A 12,124-nucleotide genomic window follows, 5' to 3' on the forward strand; every position below is an offset into this window, starting at 1 on the left:
AATATAACCTAAACCTATTTTAAATCACAATTGTTATTTTTAATATTTTTTGAAATGGCTATGTACATACAATAATAAAACAATTATTTCTACTTATTTATTAGATGAAGTCTGAAAATACATAGTATTTTATACAAATCTTAACTATTATTGCACTTGCCTCAATACTGAGTTTATAAATTGCCAATTACCATTAAATAATATTAACAACCCCATACTTTCTAACTATAATAAGAAAAATATACTTATTTTCCATAATAATAAATTATGCTTAAATCAGTCTAATCTTATGACAAATGCAACAATGATAACAATTCGGATGTCCACAAAGCTATAATGGGCTAAAGTTCACCGAAACATATATGAACTTTTCAATGGACCATAGATTTAAATTTGTGGTTTTCAGGTGTACTTGAAATGTTTTACCATTTATTGAAACGGTTTTCTTAAGGAATCCCACATGTACTCTGGCGACTCTGTTCCTGCATGAGTATCTAATGTATTAACAGAATAAATGTTTGATGTTAGCATAGGACTTTTACTACGAGTACTGCTTCTAATACCCTTTCGGTTCTCAAATATAGGCGAAGGAAGCCTATCGTCATTGTTGCATTGCTTATTTTCTATAATTTTACTTTGTTGCTTCCATTTAAATGCGGCATAGGTTAGCAAAAATAGCACTAATGCTAGACCTATAATACTTGCGGTTACAACAGTCACTGATCTCGTGTTACTTATTGAGTTATAAATTGGACGGGCATGCGTTTCTTCAATTTTATTTAACAATCTTAATTCAAAATCCTCTTTAGATGTATCTACATAATTTCCTTTTAATTTATCTAACTCTGCAAAGGCAATTATATCGTCGCCTTCCTCGTCGTCGTCAGGTAATATTTTCTGTAACGTTTCTGATTTTGTTGATACTGAAACAATATAAAACATCAGTTAGATCGAAACAGTACATATATTTGGTATTTATAAAATTTTACTTACTTCTTGGTTGAAGCACTTCCTGTTCTTGTGATTGATTGTGAAGAAGTTTAAATAGTTCATTCCAATTGACTAAGCCTTTTTCTGAACCCATGGTGCGACCTTCTCTAATTTGTTTTTGTTCATCTTTTGTATCAGTTGCCGGCGTAATATCTATATTTTTCTCTTGTTTTTCGTTTCCATCACTGTCATTTACACTTCCATTATTTTTGTTGAAAAGAGACATTATACCCATATTCTCACCGTTCTCATTCACGTTGTTACCAAAGTCCATGACAACAGGGATATTCATATAATTTGAAGGTTCACCAATTTCTTCCAAATTCATCTTTGGGTCATGAAGATTCGCTTCTAACAAAGCTATCAAAGGATATGTTTCCTTTGATATTGGTTCAATTAGTGATTTGGATAGGAAAGGCTCCGGTGGGTTCGGCTCCTTAGATGCATTGTGGAATATGTCAGCCAAGTGTACATGACTAGAACCACGCTCTCTGTGCTCTACTAATTCATTTAACGTCATGTTTCTTTCCTTAAGTATTCTTGATAGCCTAGCACGAGCTGAAAAAAACAATTAAATTTTTAATCAAGGTCAAATTAATTAATTAATTAAATTATACAGATAATATTTACTCATAGAGTCATTTAATATTTCTTCTATTTCGAATTTCGCTGTTTCTTCTGTTGCAGTTATATATGGTTGGATTTTAGGCAGTAATGACGATCTGACATTTGGAGACTTAGTGGTCCTCATCCGACTATGATGCCTAATGGCAGCCTCCGTCGGCAAAAAATCTTCTAAAGTAGTAAAATCAGTTTCAATATCGGTGTTACTTGTGCTGGGTTGTGTTTTGGCAATAAATTCAGATGATGTTTGCATATTGTTCGCGTTTAAGACATCTTTTTGTAACAGGCCATGGGATTCAGTAGACAAATTCTTTTCTCGCAACCGCTTCTTCTCCAATCTATTATTCAGGGCTTGTCTTCGAAGCTCAGACGCGTTAAGCATAGACCTTATATGTGGAATGATTTGTGGCTTTTGCGTAATTGTTACTACCTTTTCTGTTACAGGCACAGTGGTAAGTATGTCATCGGAATTGAAGGTGGTAGAAAACACTTCAGATTCAGGCGCGTCTGTTACTTTATGTTGTGTGAAAGAGTTTGAATCGCTTATTTCCCAGTCATTTGGGGAAGTTGGTACAGTGTCTTCTAGGTCTTGTGTGGGTTGAGTAGTTTCTTCAACTAAAACTGTTGTCATTGAAATTGAACTCTCTGTTTCGGAATTTTGTTTATTTTCTATTTTAGGCTTAAGTTTCCGTGACTTTGTATTCGATGGCATATATTCTACCCACTCTCTTGATCTGTGTATATTTCTATTCTTTTGATATTTTCTTGTTGTCAAAGCCATTAGATCACGACTTAATTGTCCTTTGTACGTGCCGTTAACAGGTCTTGTACGACGGCGTAGGTTAAATGGAAATCTACGTCTAACAAAGGTTTTCGGAGTAGTTGTAATATCCTCAGCGGTATCATTCAAAGACGAAACACTTTGATTTTCTATAGTGGATTTATATTCTGTGGTATAAATGACTTCTGTTGTTGTCGTAGTAGGTTCGGGATCATTAGTTTTCTTATATTCGTTTATTTGATTACTTTCTGAATGTGCAAATGTTGAGTCACTGTCATCTTTATTTTTGGGTATACCTTCGAAGTCGCCTACTTGATTTGTATTTTCACTGTTTTCTTCTCGTGATTTAAGCAACGACAATGCGTTTACTCTGCCTTGTAATAGATCGCTTAGTGACAAGTTGTTTTGTTGCAAAATCTCACTTAGACTTCTTCCGTTTGATCTTTTTAATATCGCCTTTAACGTCAATGGCGCCAACGGTTCATTATTCTGAAACATAATATTACTTATCATTTGTTGTTTTTCAAGTGTTGTGTGTAAAACACAAATATTACTCAAAACAACGATAATTGTTAATAAGTTTAATTATTTTTGTTACTTAGGTTTGTGTAGTATACATGAGATTTGTGATTTTTGTTATTCTAAATTATGAATTATATTCTTTATTCTGTAACTGGTCCGTTAGTTTGTTAATTACTACCAATATACCGTTTTTAATTCTTCCTCGATATATAAAGGTTTATTTTGTTTATACTCCTCTAATGATATTTTCTTGCAAAGTGGAATAATTTTATCCATACTCTTTGCTAACCTCCGCGCTTCCGTTTTACGTTTTGTTTTCAAATTAAAACGATTCTGAAGATTAATTAACACTAGATTAAAACACTATGAAAATAATTACAGCTGCAGTTGCGGTTAGGCTTTTGTAATGTATTAATGGACTTAAGTCTAAAGCTCTAGCTAAGTTCAAATTTGTAGCAATCAAACTCCTAACAAGCAAGGAAGTCACCTGTTCGCCAAATGATAAATCGTCATTTAATGAAGTGGAATTGAAATGATAATGTAAAACAAAATACCTGAGCTATCTTGATTAGGGCTTTATTTCTTTCACTTTGCGGTTTTTTGTTTTTTACTTCTGTAAATGACAAACCGTCCTCTGAACTCTTGATAAGACTTTCTAATGAGAATTCTGATAAAGATTTGTCATTCTGTAGCACAGGAGCATTGCTTTCTGGTGCATTCGTTTCAGAAACTACTTCTATTGGAACGTCTTGTGTATCGTCGTGATTTTCTTCCATATCTTCTTTATTTTCCTGTTCTATATTTGTGTCATCTTCGTTGTCAATGGGTTCACTATCCTTGTTCCATATATTTTCGTTGTGAATGGGTTCGGTTTCCTTGTTCCATACATTTTCTTCGGCTATAGCTTCGCTTGGTCTTAAATGGTCGAATTCGCTTAATCTTGGCCAAGAATCGATAGTGGGAGGTCGTTTTCGTCTATGTCCACGTCTTCTGACTGGTCGTTCGACATCAGATTCGTCTTCCCAATCTTTCTGATTATTCCTTGTATTTTTACGATTATGTTTTCTATGTCGCTTTGTGTCAGGGGGATCCACAGCGAATTCAGTGTTTCGAGACTGGGTATTGCTAGATATTTGTCTTTCTTGTGTTAAAAGGTCTGGCTCATCGATTTGTGGTCGTCGTTTTCGTTTCCGCATTCGTCTGCGTTTAGGTTCTGCTTCTGCATCCCGCCAAGTATCACCTTGGGGTATGTTTGGCAGCATTGGCTCTACTTCCATCGCTCTCCATGTCTGAAAAGATATTGAATATTTAATGAGAGTGGATAAATATATAAAGTATAGTATTGTTTTTTTTATTTTTCTTATTGCTTAATATATATAAACTAAAAAGACTACAAGTACAATAAACACCAAACATCCACTAAGGGGTCCTTAGTGTTCGAAGTGATACATCAGAGTACAATTTGAAATTCGTTATAAAGTAAAGAATTAAAAAAATACAATTAATACAAAAAACATTACAACACTATATCTGCATTGTATAATACAACTCAATTTATTGTCATAGACACCAGACCATTTGTATATATAAAATAGTGGGGCAAATAACTCTACTATAAGAGACAGCAGCCAAAAGAAACACATGCCGATTCCACAGCTCACTACGAACTAGCGAAAGTAAATAGACTGCTAAAATTTTAAATACATATTTTGACCTTTGTGAGATACCAATTCCCCCTTTTTTTATATCCGAGGTGGTAATGCATTTGCACATCTTCGGCCCCAATGTTGCAAAGGTATGTTGGAGTCGACCCACACCAGAATCTCTGCTATTCAGAGACTGGGTGAGAAATACCCACTAAAACCACCTCAAGTAGTTCCTACAAAGTCGCGTTACACACGCCCCAGTCGCTCTCGCATTCTACCCCCATGTTACACTCAAAAACCTTCGATGCAGCACACTACAGTAGGAGATCTTCTAACCCTAGTATGCGTCCTAAAGCGCTTCCTCTTTCATTCTCCGGCTCCTTCTGTAGCATGCTCACAGAAGGATACCACTGCATTCGATACCCCATCTCTGCCGACCATTTTTTGGACAACACAAGGCAGAGCAAGGATTATGACGTAGTTGAGACCAAGCCTTCCAACGTATGCTGTGTAAGATACCAAAACCCTAACAAGAAAAGGCAAAAAAGCATATTTAGTTACCATAATATATAAATGTTATATAAGTATTAAGAGAGATCGTGCACCAAATACTCTGGGTATTGTATGCTAATAATATTGTTTTGTTTGCTTATCTAACATCCGTTTTATAGACAAAAACATTCTTTATGCTACTTCATGTGGAGATGTAGAACTTTTTGAATTCATTTCAAGTTTCAACCATTTGAATAAGTGTTAGTAAAGTGCTAAACACAAGTAAAAAAATAGAACACAAGAACAGTTTCTTTCCCAGAAAAGGGACTGTAAGTAGTGCTGTTATTTATTTATTGAAGTTTACCAGATCATACATATATCTACGGTACATGTACAAATCTTATCTAAAATATGAAAAAAGATACATAATAAATAATTGCAATACCAGTTTATTGTTAAGCTAAAATAATGTTTCAAGAACTTTATGTCTCATTACAAAAAACAAAATATTTACATGAGAAACTTGATATGTATTTACGACCGAGATACCACCAGTCGTGCTAATTTTAGTCAACTATGCTCAATCTGATAAGTGTCTTTAATGCTAATATTACGAATTTTATACGGTAATTGATTAAATAATTGCACACCCTCATACTTAATAATAATAATAAAAGCCTATATTGCTGTAGTTTTTATACTAGTACATAAGAAATGAAAGACTAAAAAAAATATATACTAATAATTAATCGGCAAGCCGGTTAATTTTTGTTAAACAGCTTGTCCTTGGACATAGGCCTCCTCTAAGGGCTTCCACTCTTCTCTGGTTCTAGCTTTACGCATCCACATAGGACTCTTCGCACATCATCTTCCCATCTTTTTATTTGACTTCCTCGTTTTCTTTTGTTATAACGAGGAAACCATTCCGTCACCTTCTTCGTCCATTTATAGACTTCAAATAATTTGTACACTGCTTCGGCAAGATAGGCAAAGTCGCTCGACTTTGCGAGCGAGTATTGCGTATAGTCTTATACAAAGTTAAAGTAAGTAGCAAAATAGCGGATTAGGTATGAGATAGGCACTTAAAAATGCTTTTATTTCACTTCCGAATATATCCAACTCCGGATAAGTACTGTTTAATCCGTTGTCTTAAATATACTTTAAAAATTAGGTTAGATTTAAATTACTTATTAGACAAGATCGTATGGTCCATGATGTATCAGTAGAGACACATTTATAAAAAAATTAAGTTTAGTTTCAGCTGAAGTTAATCGAAATTAGAATTAATAATTACGTCGTACAACGGGCCAATTAGTGTGAATCCTAAAAAATGTGTATTTGTTATAGTTGTATATTAATTGACTGAAAAATAAAAAATATTGTCGCAAAATGTTTTAGCAAAATACGTGAGATCCTAGCCGGCGATGATCCGGACGGAAGTTATGATAAAAACGCCAAAATTTTATGTTATTATCTCATCGAAGAAATCCGTTATAAAACATATTTAACATGTAATACGAAAGTTGAAAGTGGCTTGACCAGTTTGGCGCGAGCTTGCGAGTTTATGATAATTATACGTAATACTTTGTAAGTCGAGTCGATAAGTTCCGTACGAATTATAGAAGCTGTTGAGGAACAATATTGTTGTTTGTTCATTGGTTAACTTATATATTGGATTTTATATTTGGCTTGGTTATATAATATACTTTACAGAAAATAAATAAAAAAGTTAAACTTAATAATCTTGTCTCTAGAGTAAAAAGTTGTGGGTCATTGACGCTAGTTGACATTTGAGGCGCCTGAATCTTTGTCTACCTATATTTTCTCTATAGATACAAGGCCTCAACCACAATCCATAAAATTGTACAAGATATAAAGCAAAAACTTCAAAATAATTGATCATCAAAATTACTTTAAGAAGTATAAAGGTTCCATATTTTGTTACTACAATGAAATTCTAAGTTGTAAAATCCTTTGGTTTGGCTATAATTATCAAATAAATGTATAAAATAACATCGTCAGAGTAAAATCAATTTAACTTTCAAAGAACGGCTGAACTTTCTCGAGTAATGTTTCGCTGCATAATCTCGATTTATTATAACGCTGTATTATAACGCATTTGTAGTGTACATGGTATCGTTGATAAAATTAATAAAATATTGATGAATTTTAATGATCTTCCAATTACTTGTACATATAATTCTATAAGAAAACATCACAAGTAAAAGATGTCTAAAAAAATATATACAAGTAATGATATAGAAGTGTCCTTAAACTGTTTAACATATATAGCTTATTTTATTTAAAAGTATGATTATGTAAGTATAATTAAAAATAAAAAAACAGGCACGAAAATGTTAATAGCATTTTACTATACATACACATAAAGACATAACAATTACAATTTTAAAAGGCGCTTGAAAGCAGTAGGAAGTGACTGTTATAGAAATTACAGATAAGTATCTTTAAAAATAATTAATTTATTAATCAGTTTGTGCGTCAAAATAAATATATGCACAGATTATAAATAGCTAGTAATGCAAATTCCATTTTGCTTTTAACTACAAAACATTTTCTAAATTGTGCTTACGTCATACGTGTAATATTGCTACTTTGCTAAAATTTAAACGTAGAAAATCTTTTTCATTCATAAAATCCGACACTAAGTAGTTCAAATCAGTTGTTTACAGTCGAGTTACGTAAATAGAAAACACTGATTTGCAATTAAATGCCTTAATCAACTTTGGTAAGCTTCAAATACCGTACGATTAATAGATTTCTATAGTCTGGTGTAGTAGTATTATAAAGTTTTTGTAACGAATAACTGGAAAAGTACTGGATCGATTTGAGAAAAAAATTCACAGTGTTCAAATATACATTTCAACGTAAAACGACAGCTTTTAATTCCGTTAAATCAAGTATTTTATGAGTTTGGTAAAATTAATATCATTGGAAAGGTTTAGATTTCATTGATTTGCGTTTACTTCCGCTTGGTTTCCATTTATGTATGATAATAATATAGCCTTTATATTACGATACTCTGTAATCTGTGATATTTAATATATTTACACTACAGTATATCTCGTACTTCGGTGTGCCTTGCTCAAGAACTCCAAAAACCCTTTCCACTGACTGCTCTCTAGCCTTTACGACTCTTCTCCAGTTGTAGCCCACTGTCAGTTTGAGTTCCATTTATTTCATTAATTCATAAAAATGAACAGTGTAGGTTAAAAGTAGAGCTAGTGACAAAGATACTAAAGCGAAAGGTTAGGTGGTTTGGCTATTTAGGTGGAAGCGGTTAGGTTAGGTTAGGTTAGGTTAGACAACAAACAAATAAGACATACAAGACAACAGTGAATGGTGAAGTGGGTTTGAGTTGGTCCTGTCGTACATTTATTAACCGCCGCTACATCCTCTTCAGGTCTGACCCTCGGACTTCTGTATATGCTTCGTCATTTGTCAATCAAATAGCCAACCTCTGTACCTGACACACTCCGTCTACTTTTTGGGTCTAAGGCAAGCCGTTTCCTCACAATATATCCTTTACGGTACGAGACACATAGACACATAGACAGAAAGTCCATTAGTGCACAGCCGGGATTCAATCGATCTCAGGGATAAAAGTCGCGCGGTGAAACCACTAGGCCAACACTGCATATTGTGTCTTGTCGTACATACCTGGACCAAATCCATAACGAAAGTATATGTATGGTCAATCATACGAACTTTAGCACACTTTTAGTTATGACTAAGAGTCAAAGATGTTATGAACGTCAAAAAAAATGAAATACACTAAATGCTTCTAATTCTACATTTACTGGCAGCTCTCAAATCAAGAGCGTAGAACGGAAGAGAAGAACTGGCAATAAACTCTCCGCAACTCTTTTTAATTGCCAAGTTTTTTGTTAAACACAAAGTTTGTAAAGTTGCAACAATTACATTAGAAGTCTAAAAACGTCTTACTCGTTTAACAGTATACAGTTCGAACTAGATTTAAAGTAAGTTTTTTAGAATATTTAAATTTTACATTAGTCAACTTATCCATAAATAATGAATTCTAGTTGCATCGTTTCAACTTAGAATCTGTCTTTTATACGGCGTAAATACAATTTGACATAAATAGACAAAAGGGTTTGTAATTGAGGAGTTATTTAGTTTTATTAATGGGAATTGTTCGCGAGTCTTAATGATTATTTATTTATTAACACTTCGTTGCATACAGAAATATATACCGTGTCGCTTTCGAGCAAACTCTCCAACCAATATGATTATGTTAATTTGTATGGATATGCTTCCATGTCTTACAAGTATTCACTGCGATAACGAGCTTCATCTATAGCTTTATAAATTCCTAAAAAACGCTTGCGTTATCGAAACTTCCGATATTAATATTTATAAAAATTTTCATTTGCAAAATGATGTATTTGGTTTGATAATTTCCGTATAACACATGTTTTTTTAATATTTAAAAAAAAACAGTTTGTATCAGAAACCGTAGGTCGAATTGAAAAATTATTTGTTTTAAATAATCTATTTAGAATGGTGTAACGAATTAACACGGATTTCATACACGATATATATTTTATGTTTATTTGGTAAAGTTAACCAAAATTAATTCAATTTGTAAGTGTGCAGTACTTTGTTACCTAATAAAAATAGTGAATGTATAAAATAATTAAAAGTCTATAAATTGGAGGTTATTATTATATAAAATATACATCGAAACACGAGTGGAAAGACCATATTAGATCACGTAGCTAATGAGTTCTTTGGAATCAACTATTATATTTGTGAAACAAATGGTTGTTGATACAACAAGTTGATGTTACTTAGAATTCATGAGAAATCCTATTGAAATTAAAAGCAAAAAAATAGCTCTTACCTGTTCATATCCAGGTGATCCGACATCCATGGACCTGGCTCTCAGCCCCCTCTGACTCCTCTCATACTCCTCTTCAGCGGTATGCACTATAATAACCAACGCAGCCAACGTACTAAGTAGCGTCATTGCGGCTCTACCCATATTCCAACACTGCACAAACCACAAAGGAAAGAAGGATAGAAGAAAGAAAAGAAGCAAATTGGTGTACACTTATCAATTGTTTATGTTAACTTGTAGTGTCTGTCAATAGGCTGATTAGTAGGGAAAAATTCGAGATTTCTCACGCGCGTTTCCCCCCTTTTTTTATTTTATTCGAGCGTGAAAGTGTATGCGTCCGCACGCGGCTAACCGATGCGTATGAGTGGCGGACCTGAGCCTGCGCAGCTATGTAATTGCTTAGATTTGGTTTTCTTTTGTAATCAATAGGCGTTAGAACAAGAACAATAAGGCTTAACAATTCAACTTACCGTATGAGTAATTGTAACTGTGTTAATAAACGCAGGTATTTTAAATCAATCGACAATCTTTTTTATATATAATAGGATTTTAAACTAGATTTGAGGTCTTACTGTATTATTGATTCTTAGATAACTTTAATGCTTACGTATCGGACTTTAGTTATAGTGTATAACACTAGAAACCAAGTTATCTAAATTTTGATTTCATATTAAGTGGTGTAGTATTCGCCCCACTATTTAGTATGTGAAAGATTTTAAAAAGAAATATTTAGCAATAGAAGCACTGAAAACGCATCTAAATCATCACAGCAAATTTAAAAATAAATATTACTATTAATATTATATGAACGAAAAAGTGTTTGGCCACCCACAACACAGGCATGTCCCTGGGAACTGCGTTTGTCTGATTATGTTCGTAGTCTAGTCATTGGTAGAAACATTAAATGTATCTACTAATGATTATCATCAAAAAACTATAAAATATTTAAAGAAAAACAAAAGAAAAGCTTTATTATACACAATATACAGGATATTTAGGTAATTCCCTGTGTTGTTGCCAGTCTCTTCCTTTTAACATATAAACTGTATTTACCTTTATGATTCCTACATAAAACAAATGTATAAATAAACAATATTTGCAATTTTTTTTAGTAAATGTATGTAATGTGAGTTTTGAAATGTTAGTGATAGTTTTGTTTTAAAGGAAGTGGAATGGTAAGGGCCTCGGAAGGAGTAAAACCTTTGGGCGAAGAAAGTGCGTTTCTGTATAATTTGTCTAACATTTATTATCCATTATTACAGTAACTTAATACTAACAATAGAAAACTTATTAATATAAAAATAAAACTAAGAACATAATATAAACTATAACATATAATTTATAACTTAACTAAAGTATCTCATAAGAAACTCGCAAAACTGCATTAAAATAAAAACATCATTTCCATATGTTGTCTATGAGCATTCCGCATGGGAGACGACGCGTCAAACATTCCGTTTCACAATACACTGATCAACGTGGTTGTGATAAGTTATCTCGGAAGAAAGTATTTTTAAACGACTTGTGAATTAATGGCTCTATAGTTGTTGCTTAATTGGGATTACCATAATATAAATATAGGATAGAAAGTGTTGAGTGGCTACAGTTTTATCATGACGGCAAAAGATAAAAAAACAGGACAAAGTTGGTTGGTTGGCTACCTTTCAGACGGGAGCCACTTTTAGAATAATACAATTATATATCTCTCTTTTTGTATATTGTATGTTAACTACAATGGATGTAGAGTGGAGCTTATTTTATACAACTCTAGTTTTATGGCGTTATAATTTTTTATTTAATAAGTAGACCAAAAAATCTGGTCAGGAAAACGATGGTCTCAACTGGAGGACTCTAAAGTAACCCAATATAGCACATACAGCTTTTTAAAGTATAATTTTAAAAAATGTGTGTGTGTGTCAGCTACGACGCACGATTGGAGTTTACTCCTTACGAACGATAATTATGATATTTATCGAATAGAAAAAAAGGGTAAATGAACGCATCTGCTAAAATGATAAGAGAAACAAACATATATCTGTAATTCGGATTATTTATATTACTTCAATAAAGCGTATTACATAAAGTATGTTACAAAACAATATAAATAATAATAATAACAATAATATATGTGTTCAATTTATACAAATCCAATTTTAGAGAGAGAATGAGTTCAATCCTATAGACATATAT

The 12,124-nt window shown here is 32.7% G+C and overlaps 2 protein-coding genes across 2 annotated transcripts in view; one reads left to right on the forward strand and one right to left on the reverse strand.

The window, feature by feature from the left end:
* LOC123715377 (actin-histidine N-methyltransferase) overlaps positions 1 to 12,124 on the forward strand; it is a 29,972-nt gene that overhangs the window by 2,625 nt on the left and 15,223 nt on the right. The gene's annotated exons all lie outside the window — the stretch shown is intronic.
* LOC123715376 lies at positions 117 to 10,284 on the reverse strand. The gene is made up of 5 exons (XM_045670362.1): positions 9,938 to 10,284; positions 3,472 to 4,206; positions 1,621 to 2,884; positions 994 to 1,548; positions 117 to 923 (listed from the first exon to the last, which is right to left on the reverse strand). Exons 1-5 carry the CDS (start codon positions 10,076 to 10,078, stop codon positions 430 to 432), a joined length of 3,189 nt encoding a protein of 1,062 aa, XP_045526318.1. The 5' UTR covers positions 10,079 to 10,284; the 3' UTR covers positions 117 to 429.

This window comes from Pieris brassicae, chromosome 10, assembly GCF_905147105.1.
Source record: "Pieris brassicae chromosome 10, ilPieBrab1.1, whole genome shotgun sequence".
Classification (NCBI taxonomy): Eukaryota; Metazoa; Arthropoda; class Insecta; order Lepidoptera; family Pieridae; genus Pieris; species Pieris brassicae.